This window comes from Lates calcarifer, linkage group LG12, assembly GCF_001640805.2.
Source record: "Lates calcarifer isolate ASB-BC8 linkage group LG12, TLL_Latcal_v3, whole genome shotgun sequence".
In the NCBI taxonomy this organism is placed as follows: Eukaryota; Metazoa; Chordata; class Actinopteri; family Centropomidae; genus Lates; species Lates calcarifer.
In genome coordinates this window covers 6729181-6745411 of record NC_066844.1, presented here as the reverse complement: position 1 = coordinate 6745411, position 16231 = coordinate 6729181, and the positions used below count along the sequence as shown (strand labels likewise).

Genomic DNA, 16231 nt, shown 5'->3' with positions numbered 1-16231 from the left:
TTGAGGAGTTTGGAATCAGCACACTGTGGAAATCCTAAGCCAACATTTCTTTTTTCGATGTAGGATTTACAATATGTCTACCTGACTGTACTCCGTGTGGCTCTGGAGTAAGAACAAAACATGATTTAAGCAAATGTGTATTCCATGATCAAAAATAACACGAGTACCTCAACAGTACTTTAGAATGCTGCTACCTTCATTGTATGAGCCGTGTCCTAGCTCTCAAAGAGGTTGACCAATGAAGCCATGGGACTCAGCCAGAGCTTTACAAGTATGTGGTGAAAACCCTGACAAATTTATTTTGGGGGAACTGAATATTTCTGTGTTACACCCTGATGGAGTAATTTCTGATTTTAGAGCAATGACGGGGGTAGTTTTAGCTGAGTAAAAATAATGTGTGATGTATGAAAATGTCTGATTTTAGTGATAAATAATTTCCATTTTCCCTCATTCTGAAAATTATCTAGTCTCTTGTAGTGTTCGGTATTGTTGTGTTTTTGGACTAGCTAGGCACTTGTTTTTACACTCGCTCATCTGCTCACTAAAGGAATGTTTAGTGAACCCTGTTTGTTGGAAGATGCCGTAGTGGCTCAGTCCAACATAACTAACAATACCAAGCTTCAGATGGGCTTCCTTCCCTGCACTACCTCCACCCTCGCCTGACATTTCCAGTCAGTCACACTAACACCAGTGGGTGTATATTAGCCTAGTCAGTCCCCTGCAGGGCTTGAGCTGGGCCTGCAGCACTTCCTATCCTCCTCCTGTGTTTGAGTTTAGCCGGGCCCCCGCCTGTACTGTGGGAGCCCCTCACCCCCGGCCTGGACCCTGTCTCCCCCCCATCCCGCCTGGTGCTGCTGCACTCGGCTCTGCCTCTGCTGGCCGAGGATGATGTGGCAATGCCATGTGTCGTCCTCTGAGTGCCGCTGCTACCGGCTGAACGGCTTCTCACTGCTGAAGCGCTTCCCTCTCTCGGCAGATGGGGCCTGTGGTAAAGCCCTGGACCAGCCGGTGGGAGAGTGGCTGGAGCACGTGGGGCTGCCGCAGTACGAGAGCAAGTTCCTGCTCAATGGCTTCGACGACCTACGATTCATGGTGAGTCACCTGCAGCACGTCATCCCAGGGGTCGGTTCCACTTTACATCACTCTGCCTCTCCCTCTGTCAACCTAGCTGCATTTGTCTTTTTATGTCACCACTCTGCTCCCTCACCCTCTGCTTGTCTCTCAGCACCTCCACTCTCCCCCCTCTCTCTTAATTTCCCTGTCACACTCACCCTTGTACCCTTTCTCTTCCTCCCCCTCCTTTCCCCTCTCTCTTTGACAACTCCTCTTCACCTCTGTGCGATGCATGACCCTGCTAAGATTTATGGCCCCTTACTGAGTCCCGTTAAAGAATATGGGCTGTCATCAATGGCAAGACAAATGACAACCAAACCCCATGAACTTTTTCCCAGCATTCCCAATCATGCTATCTCATTTACTGTGCAATTCTACAGTCACCTCCTTCCCCCTACATTGAATCCTATTTACGGCCACTGGACTTGACCTCTGTAGATACATTTAGATAACCTGGGCAAACAATCTTAACACACCAGTCTTCTCTAAATACACTTTGCATGGTTGCTTGCCAAATCTCACTAAATCCGCTGCCCATTATGCTCTGTGCCTTGCTTGTCGTGCTGCACAATGTATGATTACACTGCAGCAGCATGATCTAATGATGTATTTATGTACTGTATAATCATGGTTTTTTGATTTTAATTGCACATTTTGGCATGCAGACATCTATTATTTCACAAGTAAGTGAATACATCAAAACCCACATGATTTGTCAACTGTGATGTAATGGTTGGAAAAAAAAAGATCAGACAGATTAGTGTTTCTTGAAGTCATTGACACAATTTGCACGAATGTTTTGCATTTTTTAAACGCCTGCGTCAGATTACATATTGATAGATTCATTTAACTGCAACTCAAAGGACGTCCACAATCTGACTAAAAGCGTTATCATGTTTCCTGCAAAGAACATTGCAGGGAAACTTGATCTTGCGTTCAGCAGTGATTGTAGAAAACACCATTATGTTTTCAATCCCCCAGTCGTGTTGCTCTGAAAAACATGGCTGTACATTGTAAATAACTAGGCCCAAAGGGTAAACGCGGACATTTCTCAGACCACACAGAGCTGCTTTAGCACTATGGGCTATATGTTACATCAGTTAGTCACAGCTGAGCTCAGTTAAGTGAGACCAGTAAGCTCAGAGGGAAGGTGGTTGTATTCACAAAGCGTTCCGGTTGAGGAGTGCTGCTCTCCGATCTGTTTTTCTTTCTGGTAAGGCATGAGATCACAACATAATGGGAGTCCTTACGAACATGTGATCAATCCTACTACAAAGTGCTGTGCAGATAAAACCTTTAGACTTGTATTTGCTTATGAGGTGACACCAAGCTTTAAGGAGTGTAATGCATAGTCATAATATATTGTCAGAGTAAAGAGACTACTGTAGGGTTGTGCGATATGGATTGGTGCTAGACTGTTAAATCATCCAGGCAGATAAATCTTAGCTCATAGCACATATACTATTACTGTATATATGTTGGACAATAAGTAACAAAACATTGCAGTACAGAAGTACAAAAGATAGTGTGAACAAGTTTATTTTTCAACTATAAAATGGCCCGCAGTTACAGTCACAGTTAGAGAATCCTTGTTCTTTTAAGGATAGTTTTGGAAATAATGTGCCTTATTTTATATGTAAGAGAGGTGAAGGAAACAAGGGGAGATTGAAATGGGGAAGGACATGCAACAAAGGTCCTGAGTTAGAATTGAACCAATTATGTTTCTTTCATAGTAAATGATATGTGCTTGAAACACAAGACCACCCAGTCTAGACAAGAAAATATATAATATAGTGAATTTTCTGGAATTTAAATGGAGAAATACTTTATAGATGAAATGGGATATACAGTTCTTTCCACTTATCTAGTAAATAAAATGTGTAGCAAAAAAGTTACTCAATTAAATTAATATCCTACAAATCCATTAATACCATAAAGCAGTCCTGCTTATTGATTTGCTGCATAGCCCACAACAGGCTAATACAACTAGAGATATTAAATAAATAGGCAGCTCAGTTTGACTCTCAAAACAAAACATAGTCAACGCCCTTATCTTTACAGTTGAGTTGGAGGATTGTATGTTGAACAAGATTTCTGGGCAATAATGTGATGACGACCACGGGTCATTAGGCATTCTGATGTTCATTTTCATGCCACGGATAATGTATCTGCTGGACTTGATGCATCAGAGAGATAAATCATTAGCTTCACAAGGCAAATTACCCATGGATATTTACAAGGATGTGGAGGTTGCAAACAAGGGAAAGGTCAGAGCAGTCAGGCAGACACTGTGAATGTTTAATACTGTGCCCTTTTCGAATCTGCCAGACTTGCTTCAGATGTGATCAATCCAAACAAGTTCTGATACTCAGAACTTGTATGGATTCTGATTATCAGAACTTGTGTGATTCATTGCAAAGAATAGGAGACTGATCAGTAGAGGGCAGCATACTGTGTGTTATTTTCAATTCAGTGTTACGTTTGAATACCTTTATCTAATAATGTTGAAGAACAGCACAAGGAAGACAAGAAATGAACATAGGCATGTCAGAGATTCACTTCATATAAAAACAAGATCAGAGCAAACCCAAAGCAGATTATTCACACTCTCTGGGTCATTTGCGAGCCCAGGGGGAAAATGAAAACCTTCCACAGTCTTAATTCTGCAGTGGCAGGGATCTCAGCATGCGCTGCCATACTGTACCTGCAAACTGCCACTGTCACAACTGAAGATCTACAGTGCTGCTTGGAAAGTTTCCTTGGGCCCGCCCACCAGAACAAGAGAGCAGGCACTCACATGAGTCTGTAAGGCTCTCTGCATGTGCTGATTGCTCTGAGATGCAGCTTTTGAGGGATCATAAATTATGAACAGCTGTGTGCCCATTCTCATAATTTTTACACGATGATTATCATTTTGTACTCCTTTCATGCTACCAGAAGTGGGGCGCCTGTGGCTTTCATTCTCTCGGCCTTCATGCCCACACATTTTATTTACAGTCAGAAGTTCCACATAATTTTTTTTTTGTGCATTAGTTGCTCTGATGCTCTGATGACCAACCTAATGTGGCAATGAGGCAAATTGTCAAGTGCAGAAACATCTTAGAAATTCCCCATAATGCATTTACATTGCATCTCTCCCGCATTAATATTGCATCAGATTCTGAAGCCCCCACTTTTTCAAATGTTATAATGTGGCACTGAACATACATATTGTAACGCATAAAATAAGTATTTTTTTCGTTGCCAGATTTCTGTTACGCCTGCTGACTCTCATAAAAGTAACAAAATTTGATTTTTCTAAACAATTCCTCCTGTGGGGCAGAGCAATAGAGCAATTCTAATTCACTGTTGCATTAACTGAGTGCATTTAGTGAGATGAAGGACTTCTACCATGGCTACATCTGCAAGTCGTATCAGATTAAATCAAACTACCATAGCTCATAAGCTATGTAAGAACTGAACCATACATTTCCATCACATGTTTTAAATGCAGCATGAAATAATAAGTTTGCAGAGTCTCCCGAGGCATCATCAAACTTCAAACTGTATTAATAAAAGTGGGGAATCTATTTTGGGCCTCCCTTACATCAGACCCTGCTTCGTTTTGACCTTTATTCTAGCGATCAGTGAGTAATCTCCCAACTGCGCCCTGATACAGGCCTGCGAATACTGCTGCATTGTGCTCTGAAACCAATCCAGTGAGAGCAGATTGAGTAAAGACTACAGAACATTTTAACATTCCTGGCCAGGAAGAATCAATCTGCAGCAGTCCACAGGGAAAAACGCTTAGCTCCACATTTTCAAGGTTCTCCTTGTATCTTTATTCCCACCTATAAACCGGAATAAGATGACAAAGCAACTGGAGCTGTGAATGTGAACAGCTACATGAAACAGACAAGAATCTGCTTGTCAGTCAAGATTTCAGGAAGTGGGAAACGATCATTGTTCTGTGTCCTAAATTAAGGAATTGTTACAAACTGTAGTGGAATATTTTTGTTTCCTCTTGGAGTGTTTCTAGTTTCCCCTCAATGAAACACGGCAGCAAAGGGATCGTGTAGATGCTGCTGCAGTTATGAAGGCTTTGTTCCCTCTGAGTCGGACCAGATCAGATTGATTACTCTTGGCATGCACAATTTATTTGACTTCATTGTCCTCCCACTCTGCTGTTACTGCTTGTGTCAGAGTTATTCTGCATATTCTGCGTGTGTGTGCATGTTGTGTGTGTTGTGAGCAAGTGTTTGTATGCCCTGGTAGTTACATGGTAGAATATGTCATGATAGTTTTATTGACCTATGCTCTTACAGCTATTTATCATGTGTCAGAATAGTGTCTTTAATATGAAAATACTGTGTGTGTGATCTGAGAGGGAGACATACTGTGTAATAGATCACTGATTTATTCTCTTGTATTGTACTGTTGTATGTCCATATTGTATATTGTGTCTGTACATGCGTGTATGTGCATCTGTGTGTGGCTGTGCATGTGCGCCTGTGTGTGAATGTGTTTATTTGTGCTTGTCTTTTGTGTTTGTGCACATGCAGGGAAGTAACGTGATGGAGGACCAGGACCTCAGAGACATCGGGATCACCGACCCCGGACACAGGAAGAAAATCCTCCATGCGGCACGCAGCTTGCCCAAGGTACTTAACATCATAACTTAACCTTGGCACCCAGGACAGACAGTGACTGATTGTGTCTCAGAAGCATAAGTCAAAATATCAATATCTTCATAAAAATTGTACATTGAAAAAAACATGTCAAGTTTTTAAGTTTTTCAAAATAGATGCAAATTGTTCACCTGATCAGTAGTTCATCAGTTTAAATAGCAACCCTCTAATGAAAAACAGTACATGGAAAAAACTGATTTTGAACACAGAATGGAACATCATTGCATTAGGTTGCTAACTATGATTTTAAATAGTACACTGACATGCATAATAATTTTAAATGACAATTTGTACCTTTTGTAGTGGAGAATGGGATAATAAATATTGGTCTAACTTGTACTGTAGATGTAAATGTAATGTGTAACTTGGGATGAAGCTGAAAATTAGAAAAGAACATTTTTAGTTTCATTTTTAGTGTCCAGGCCTGAGGATGTGGATGTTACAAAGTCCATCCACCCATTAGCTATACTGCTTATCTCTAAGGGTTGCAGGTGGGCTGGAGCCAGGCCCACCTGACATTGGGCGAGAGGCAGGGTGCACAACCATTCATTTTCACATTACGAGCAATTTAGAGTCGTCAATTAACCTAACCTGCATGTCTTTGGATGCAGCCATGAAGAGAATATGAGGCCCTGGCAAACAGTCAGGTAGTTCAAAACCAGCCGCAATGCTAACATGCTGATGTCAGAGAGGTATTATGCTTACCATGTTAGCCAGAACCAAAACTGAAGAAAAAGAAGTCACATGTCATGGGTTCAATAAAGTCAGTGAGACTTTTGTTCCAAATTTAATGGCAATACACAGTGGGTAGCGTGTCTAAAAAGAGCAGTGTCGGCTGGAAAACAAGAATATACTGTAGATTACTACTTTTAAGTTCTTTCCTCCATACAAAAAGTTACAGTTCTTGTTGTTTGTGTCTTTCTCCGCTCTGCAGGTAAAAGCATTGGGCTGTGATGGCAGTACATCTCTCGCCTCTTGGCTGGACGGCCTTGGCCTGCACGAATATCTGCCCAACTTCCTTTCAAGCGGCTACCGCACACTGGAGTGTGTTAAGAACCTGTGGGAGCTGGAAATCGTTAATGTAAGAAGCCATGACTTACACATTTATCCAATACATTTTTTTTTTTTTTTTTTTCCATTTTGGACTTTTTGGACCCGTGAGTGCTGATGATCTGTGATGACCAGACTGGTCCCCTTATGGCCCGCATTTGAGGTTAAGAGGCTGTTCAAAATGCAATGCTGAAATAACACTCGTAATGGAAGCATTTGCATAAAACTATAGCAGAAACATTTTCAAAATCAGAGCAATTAGTAGATACAGAACAGATAAAATGTAAATTAAGGAGGAATGTGGTGAGTGATGACAGGGAAACATGTAATTTGGTTTAATCTTTATGGAAGCAGTGTAACAACATTTTATGATAATTTGTAATTACAAAGGAGGATGATTTTTATTTTGGGTTAAAAGCTGTGGAGGTTATAGTAAAATGCATGTATCACTTCGGTTGAACATGGGTACAGGAGATGTTTTGTCTCTGTGTGTGTATGTGTTTAGACCACAGCAGTGGTCATAAATATGATGGTTAACAAGACAGGAAAGAAGAAAAACATATCATCCTCTGCCACAACTTTTTTTCTTTCTCCAATCTTTAATTTCTTGTGAAATATGGGATTGTTTATTCAGTCTGGCTTCTAAAAATGATTCATATGAACCAGTCTCAGATGGACAATCACTCTTTGGTTAAACATTTACAGCCTGTGATGAGCAATTGTAAGTAGTCATTTTTTTGTTTGTAGGAGTCACGAGCCATGATGGTTGGGAACTACTGAGCTACAGCAACTTAATAGACATCCTTTTGATATTTTGCACTGACTAACTATTCTAACCTCTTGTCTTGTAAACACAACAATGGCTGAAGCCCTCAAACAGCTGTTAATGTTAATGTTAACTATGTAGTGATAGCAAAGACTTGCATGTAGCGCCTTTTTAAGAAAATAACCACTCAACACCACAGTGTTAATTTTTCAGCAGTGCTACCAGTTTCTCTTGTATTTTACAGTTAGTTACAGTGACAGCCAGCTGTCATGTAGAAAGTAAGATTGTTTAGGTGATGGCAGGTGGCCAGACGATCCAAACAGATGATCTGATACGGCTGATGAGAAATTGCAGAGGGCTCCATAGAAGCAGTGGATGATCACATGTGCAACATGCTCCCCCATCATCAACATTTTCATGTGTGTCTGGTCGTGATCAATGCACACAGCAGTGGCAAAATGGCAGAAACCAGCAACAGCTGCAGTAGCATCAGCAGCTGCAGGAAAACAGCAGCCAAACATACTGTATATGCAGTGTTTGAGGGATGGTGTCCAGCAGACTGCGATGCAGATGGGTGTGAGTGTATTGCACATTACTTTCAGTGTGCAGAGTAGCAGAACTGCCTCTGAGCATCTTGGCAGAACCTACTTTGCCCATTACATTTCCTACATCCTCTTCAGCATCTTTCAGCAAATAGTATCAAGCATCAAGATGATCTACAAGCTGGTTTACATCCCCATAAATTATTACACTCATGCATACTGGTCTCACTGGGATTCTGTGCTCTGGAATAATGAAACGAGCACCAGAAATTCAGATTACAAACCAGTTGCCTCTTCTGCCTCTGACTCTTACTGAATAAATAATTAAAGCCCTCAGACAAAGAACCATATGAGCCTGTTACAGAATATTTTGTACCAGCAACGTAATTGCAAATGATACATTAATCACTCGACATCCACCTTTACTGGATGAGCATGAATGTTAATAGCCAATTATGCAAATATACAGTATTGAGATAATGAGTTTTGACTACACAAAATTAACCTGTGTTTCTTCCTCTGAGGATTTCAGCCACACCAGTTGTAAAAGGTTTAGAGACACAGATACCATGAGTGGATGTGTGGCAGGCGTTAAAATACTGCAAATTAAAAACATACATTATTTAAACAGTGACAAATTAAGTAGATCTATGTCATGTAGTTCTCTGCAAATCACTTGCTCATTTGCATATTACCTGTTATCATCCTCTAAGTCACCAAATTTTTCTGTGTTATTTAAGCACTATGTCCAAAAATGGATTGTGAATTATAGAGTGTCCCAGGAAAGAGACAGTGCTGTACTTTAAGCTTACGGCAAAACAGATTGAGGCTGAATTATTGACGACAGTCATTTCTGTTTGCCTGTGGATGCCTGCCAGTGAGAGGAGCATGCCACCAACTCTGTGTCAGTGTATTTTGGATATATCTCTATTAGCTTAGTCTAGATAAATCCTCTTCTATGAGATATTGATGTCACAATGCACTGGAAAGTCTGCTTCATATTGTCCCCTGTCGCTGTCCTCTCTAGGTTATTAAGATTGGTCCCCTGGGCCACAGGAAGAGGATCATTGCCTCTCTAGCAGAGAGACCTTATGAAGAGGCTCCGACTAAGTCCCGTCGTCTGTCTCCTATTTTGGTAAGACTAGTGATGCAGCATTTATTAGGATCTTCATTGTTAGCCTTTCAGTTTCTGTTTCCTAAAAGGGTTTTGTGGGTATTAAGAAGTCTTGAATTTTATTAACAGATTCTTCTTTCTTCTTGAATATATTCTCTAGCCTGTCATAAATAGTAATATTTAAAAATCTCCAGTACTGTTACTCCAGACTTGATGTTATGTAAAATTAATATGCAGACCTTAAATAAATTGGTTATTTTTTAATTGCTTTAAACTATTAGTCAATTTTTTTTTTTTTTTCCTAATTATTGGTTGTTTTGTCATTATGAAGTAAAAATGGCAAACTTTGTTTGACTCTTGCTTCTTAGATGTGACAATTTGATGCCCTTTCTTGTCATGTATGAAAGTAAACTGAATATTTTTGGGTTTTGGACAGTTGGCTGGACAAAACATGCCTGAAGACATAGCAGCCCTAAATCCATCAATTTTCAGCTGCTTATCAAGATCTAGGTCAAGTTAAATCATTATTTAATGATATTATTAGAAATTATTGCTATATGCAGCTGGGTTTCAGTGACATATTTTAGTGTGACTGTGAATTGGGTGTTAAATTGCATTCTGTGTGGTATTAAAAAGGTCCTAAAAAGTTTAACTGTGTGAACCCTGCAGAAACCATATTCATAGGATGACACTGATTTAATGTCTACTCTTCCTTGACTGCACAAAAAGACACAATCCGAGAAGCATGTTCTTATCTAAAGCATGTTATAGCACCAAGAGTGTGAATCAGACTGCAGCAATGTGAGTGCTACCATTTAACCACTAAAGTGTGGAAACATGCTGTCTGGGCTAATTTGGTTAATAGATTGGGTATGCTCAAGATATCCAATTAGATAGAGGGGTAGTTCTGCATATGCCTTCAATATAACCCATATTTAGTGTCTGTAACGGCTTTGTACGATATACACTGTTTTCAACATAAAATGCTCACAGATATGCTAGGAAAAAAATGTTCAAGTGTTCAGTAATTTCAATGGAGATCAATGATTGAACAACAATCAAAACAGAGCTTAAGATGGAAGTTAAACAGAGTCACATGGCAAAGCTTGCTATGCCAACATCATTTTGTGAGAAAATGGATCATTTTCTTTCTGCAGCGGATATCTAATTTTGGAATGAGATTCTTCAATACCATTATGTTCACAACTGTTAAATACTCAGGGCTGATTTCCCAGGCAGATTAAACTGGGCTAAAAAGAACGGAGAATCTCTATGGAAGAGGCTCTTTTGTCGAGTATTAAGCTTGGATGTAGATCAGGGAAACCGGCCCTTGTTAGACAGTGCTGTCAAATCATTAATCTGAGCTATGTCTGTACATGTGTTTGTACTCGTGTGTGTGTGTGTGTGTGTGTGTGTGTGTGTGTGTGTGTGTGTGTGTGTGTGTGTGTGTGTGTGTATATGTGTGTATGGCAGTTTCATGACCTCCTGTCCCAGACAACATCTCCCCTCAGTCAGATGGACCCCTACACCAGTCGCTCCATGGACATGCTCCTTCCCCTAACTGAGTCGGAACGGAGGCGGAGAGGAGTCGACCAAGACTGTAGTATATCTCTGCGGTCTTATAGTGAGAGGCCGCGCTCTGTAGTGAGTTCCTCATTTGACTTTTTCCAACTTAAGGAAATCCTCCTAACTCACATTCAGAGAGAGACTAGATGAAAAGTAGAGGAGGATGCTATGCAAAGTTAGAAATCTTAGTGGGCAGAGCTAAAGACTTGCTATAGACTGTAACCAGGGAAAATGGCAAAGGAATAATTACTGGTGAGTGATGGGACAATACACTGATCCACCACAACATTAAGATGCCTCTGACCTGTTGGGGCATGGACACCTGACCTCTGAGGGTGTCCTGTTGTGTCTGGCACTAGGTCATTGGCAGTGGATGCTTTGGGTCCTGTGGGTTGCAGGGCCTCAATGGATCTGGCTTGTTCTGGTGTCTCCCACAGATGCTGGATCAGATTGGCATCTGGGGAGTTTGGAGGCCAGGTCAACACCTTGGGCTCTTTTGTTGTGTTTTTCAAGCTATTTCAGAGAAGTTTTGGTAGTGTGGTGGGGCTCATTGTCCTGGTGGGGGAGGCCCCTGCCATGGGCAGTATGTTTGCTCTCCAGCAACGTTCAAGTGGGTGGTACATGTCAAAGTAGCGTCAGGATGAACCCCCAGGACCCAAGGTTTCCCAGCAGAACACTGCATTTTAATGAGATGATCAGTGTTATTCACTGCATCTGTCAGTGCTTTTAATGTTGTGACTGCTTGGTGTAAATACATTGAGGCATTATATAAATATGTCAGAGATTTCACTGTATCATTCATAATGTGGTAGCTATCTCTTTAATATTTGAGTTGAATTAAATTATTGTGGTTAATGTTTGAATTCAATGAGCAGTGAGCTTTATAACAATATGAGAATTATTATTATAAAAATTATTTGGTTTTTCTGGTATTTAATTTGCTGGAGTTGTCAAAAAAATGTGATATTTAATCTGTTTAACCACAATTTCTCCATTGATTTTCCCAAAAATGTTTTATAATATAAGTAACTATTGTATTAAAAAGGGAAGATAATATTATGAAGCCCAGCATTATAGATTTTGGCCGAAAAGCTCTACTCATAAGATAATTGTTTAAAAATGATATATAGTACAATATGGAAAATATGTGCAAAATTCTGTATGTAACTATAATACTCTCCGTAAAACTTTTTAAACATATGAAAGAAAAACTCTTTCATAGAGTATTATTTCACTGGAGGTAAAAACATTACAGTATTGAATTATTGCTTTATCAGTTAACTTTCCTAGAAGCACTCATCTGTTTATCTGCACCAGTGGATTTTAACTCAGAGTGACATTCAGAACAGTCTGAATTTTAGAAATATTTGAATAACATTATAAAAATCCAATCCAGTCTTTTTTCACTGAAATGCATTCAGTTCCTGTGTGCCTCCTTGAATTTCTTCACTTCTTCTTTAAGAGAATGAACTAAGAATAACTCAGTGATCAAATTTTACCATTTGCTAAAGGTCAAACTGCGACACATACACAAACAGTCAAGCTGGCGTGCTTGGTTTATGACTCACTAAGGCCAAAGAGAAAACACAGAGGAGCGTCTATAAGGGAAATGTTGTACGACTGCACTACCCAGGGTCCATGATATGTAAAATCAATACTTATCTCTTTCCTAAATGCTTAGTGGAATATTGTCATCAGTATATTTTACTCTGACAACTGATTTATGAAAGCGCTGAGCACGGTCTACATTGACCTAAAGGCCCAACCCATTGCATGAATATTTATGAGCATCCCAGCAGATCAAAAAGGACTTATAATATTAAAGTGCTGACCAGGCAGACTTGCATATACACTAATGTAAAGCAGTCAAAAGTCTTTTACCTTACTAGCTTGACTGAGACACACAAATTTGTAAAGTGGCTACAGGTATGACCAGTGGACTCAGCTTTTCAGTTCCACTATAATGCAAAATATGCAGTGCATGAATGCTCTTTATTGTCTGAGATGTGGATCTGTGAAGGAAAAATGTCCTGGCACAAAGAAGTAAGAGGCTTTCCACTGTGTTATAGAAGAATTTGATTTATTTCATGTTACAGGTGTTAGCTGTGTCTCCTTTTTTCATGAAAAACAAATGATTTTACACCTCTGTAGGACAGACAAAGTGAGCGGCACAAAGAGTCTCGTTTAAACCTCCGGCCACCGAGCCACTCTGCTACCTACGCCACGGTATCCGCCTGGCATCACCAGCCTGAGAAACTCATCCTGGACTCGTGTGGGTATGAGGCGACTGTAAGTCATGTTTTACTGCCTTTACATTACAGTGTTTACAGCGTGGCTGACCATTTTCTTACTGTTGAAGTAGACTGACTAGGATATTTTTGTGTGCGTAAACTCACCCAATTCTGGTGTGTTTTGATTCTTTCTCCCAGTACCTAGGATCAATGATAATCAGGGATCTACGAGGGATTGAGTCCACACAAGATGCCTGTGCTAAGATTAGGGTAAATATTACTAAAAATCGTGCAGATTTTTTTTTCTTTTAATTTCATTTGCTGTGGCCTTTTGAAGAAGAAAAGCAAATAACAAAAATGTCTGACATGAAATAAGTGGGCTACAGAGAAAAACACCTTACATTTATAGTGTACGAACCATGTACTTGCCTCTTACTCTATTTATTGTTTCCGTTCCAGAAATCAAAGGACTCAAGAAAGGGCCCAGTTGTCATACTGTCTATTACTTACAGAGGGGTAAAGTTCATAGATGCAGCCACGAAGGTAATGGGAAAGTATGTTTGTGTGTCTCTCTGTTTATTGATCTGTCCAGCCCAAACATTCCTGTTGACTCTTTCAGCCTCCATTAGCGTCTCATTTCCAGTCAGCACTCACTCACTTCCTTCCTCTCTTTCACCATTAGACTATAGTTGCGGAGCATGAGATCAGGAACATCTCCTGCGCTGCCCAAGACCCAGATGACCTCTGCACTTTTGCTTACATTACCAAGGATCTTAAGAGTGGCCACCACTTCTGTCATGTCTTCAGCACTGTGGAAGTGGTGAGTAATGCAATTCTCATTAGTCTGACCAAGCACCTTGTCTTGTGTCTTTTGCTTGATGTAATAGAAATATGATTGTTTAATGACCATTTTGCTCCATAAAATCCATTGAGGAAACCCTAAAATCGTCATGTAATTCTTCAGACTTAAGCTTTTTGTAGATTCATGATTGAATCGTTCAGAAAAAAACAAAGTGTCCTTTGTTGGATATCAGGAATCCTGCAGATAAAATGGCGCGCGGCATCCGATTGGACACAGTTTTCTTGATTGGCTCATCAAATGGCTTAATTGAAGTTCCACTCCCGCTATGCCTGGCATTTCCGTGTACATGCACAGATTATGCTGTAATTTGTTTCTCAGCCTCTGCAAAGGTCGACGACAATCTTTCATCTTTGACAGATGTTCCACTGTGGAGCCACAGTTAACTATAGTAAACACTGTTTTAACTGTACAGTAATGATCAAAGTTTTTACAAGGTCCAAAACATACATTTTAAGCTTCACTTATTTCGTATTTAACACAGTCACTTCATGTGCAGTGTGTTGTGCAAAAATGGGCTTTTGCTTTTCTCTGAAAATGTTTGTTTCATCCAAAAGCCAGAGGATAATGATGCTAAGTAATTATCCTAACAATGTGAAGAGCAAAGCTTTTGTGTGCTATGCAATGTTTTTTTGTTATTCACAACAAATTGTGGAAAACAAGCATTACCAGGCCTAAACAATTATGGTAATTCTAAATGTTGAAAAATAAAATATTGAGTAAGAGTCGGATGTCACTAGGAAATTATAAAAACTGTAGATTATAGTCCAAGATACTTGGTTAAATTATTCTCCACCACTTAAAGAAAAAGTTGAGTCATCTTTATGAAAACAGGGTTACTTTCAGGTCATTTACGAATCAAAACAATTTATCTTGGACACATACAAAGGACCCACATACTGTGTTTCTGAAGGTTCATGTGAATTCAGTTAAAATCTATTGCAAAACCAAAAGACAACCAGTGTGAGGCAGTTGTTCACACCAACTGAAATGGAAGCTGTTGGACTTTTTGTTTTATTACCACAACTTTATGTTCAGTGTCCTCTGATTTGAACACACTTAAAATAGTTTTTATTTTTCATCCACTCAGACACAGACCTATGAGATCATTCTAACACTGGGACAGGCGTTTGAGGTGGCCTATCAGATGGCGATCCAGTCCAGGGCGAGACACTACGTCCCCCCTTCATCTCTGGGCTCAGAGGTCATAGAGACCAAAACCAGCCGTCCTGTATCTCAGTCGTGGAGCAGCATGCGGAGATCAGCAGTGAGTACCACCCTACAAACCCTTTAAAAAAAACGCACACAGTGAAAGTGTGTATCTGTGGGTGTGTGTGATTGTTGAATTGCTCTACTTGTTAAAAGACAGGGTGGGGGGGCAAAAACACACCATTGTGTAATCATAATTCAGAAAAGGTACACAGACCTCGTGACCAACTTTTTCCCTGCCACTGAATCCCCAATGGGGCCACCTACAAAGGAAGATTTGCTGTGTGTATGGCAGAAAGTGATGAGTCATTACTTTGCTACCAATTTCATCTTGCCCAACCCCCCCAACTCTGAGTCACTCCGATCAGGGGAGATTTTCTTTTTGTGCATATGCGAAACATAATGAATGAATAGTTTTATTTGTTGCTTACAGGCGGGTATGTGATTTCCTCTGGGACTTTTCTGTGGGCTCAGCCGAGCTGGTTGGACCCATCCACTGCTTCCTCACCATTGATTTGAGTGCGTTGCGTAAATGTTCACGTATACCCTGAGCTACGCATTGATGCATTGACCTCTCAGGCTGCATATAATGAGCATTCAGTGATCACTGTCACCTAAGAGAGCTGCACAGCCGGGAGCACGCACACTGCTGCACCACATGCTTATGCAGAGACACAAATCACTTTGTTTTACTACCTGCCTGTAAGGATAATATATGGAGTAATCACAGAGCTGCATAATGAGTGTGGCTGGTTCTTAAAGTTTTAGACAAGAGACTCCTATCTGCTGCAATCTGTTTTGATGCTTTTTACTGCTCTGTGAATGCTACAAAGTCTACTTGGTTTAAACAGAAACTGTTACAGCCACAAAGTTTTTCAAAATTTTCACCAAGGAGTGATTGACTCTTTGCTAAGCCCCGTCCCCTCACTTAAAGTCACAACACCTTTGCATTCTCATTCTTTTCTTGATCAAACACAGTTTACAAAGATAATAATGCAGTTGCTTCTTCTAGCAGGTTTTATTAGCTGTAGTTCACTAGCTAATTAAGGTAATGTTGGCGCCATTGGTTTGTTGTAAATGCCAGGTCTGGCTGGGTTTTTTATGTTGTTGACTA

The 16231-nt window shown here is 40.2% G+C and overlaps 1 protein-coding gene across 4 annotated transcripts in view; it reads left to right on the top strand.

Moving 5' to 3' along the window:
• anks1ab (ankyrin repeat and sterile alpha motif domain containing 1Ab) overlaps positions 1 to 16231 on the top strand; it is a 40543-nt gene that overhangs the window by 18180 nt on the left and 6132 nt on the right. For all 4 annotated transcript variants that reach the window (XR_007814350.1, XM_018683897.2, XM_018683894.2 and 1 more), the window contains exons 3-12: positions 977 to 1092; positions 5655 to 5753; positions 6715 to 6861; positions 9166 to 9273; positions 10726 to 10896; positions 12970 to 13107; positions 13248 to 13319; positions 13509 to 13592; positions 13732 to 13869; positions 14999 to 15175. Coding sequence is in view for 3 of the 4 variants with exons in the window: in XM_018683897.2 (XP_018539413.1) it covers positions 977 to 1092; positions 5655 to 5753; positions 6715 to 6861; positions 9166 to 9273; positions 10726 to 10896; positions 12970 to 13107; positions 13248 to 13319; positions 13509 to 13592; positions 13732 to 13869; positions 14999 to 15175 (1250 nt within the window). In the remaining variant the exon portion in view is untranslated. The remainder of the gene's footprint in view (positions 1 to 976; positions 1093 to 5654; positions 5754 to 6714; positions 6862 to 9165; positions 9274 to 10725; positions 10897 to 12969; positions 13108 to 13247; positions 13320 to 13508; positions 13593 to 13731; positions 13870 to 14998; positions 15176 to 16231) is intronic.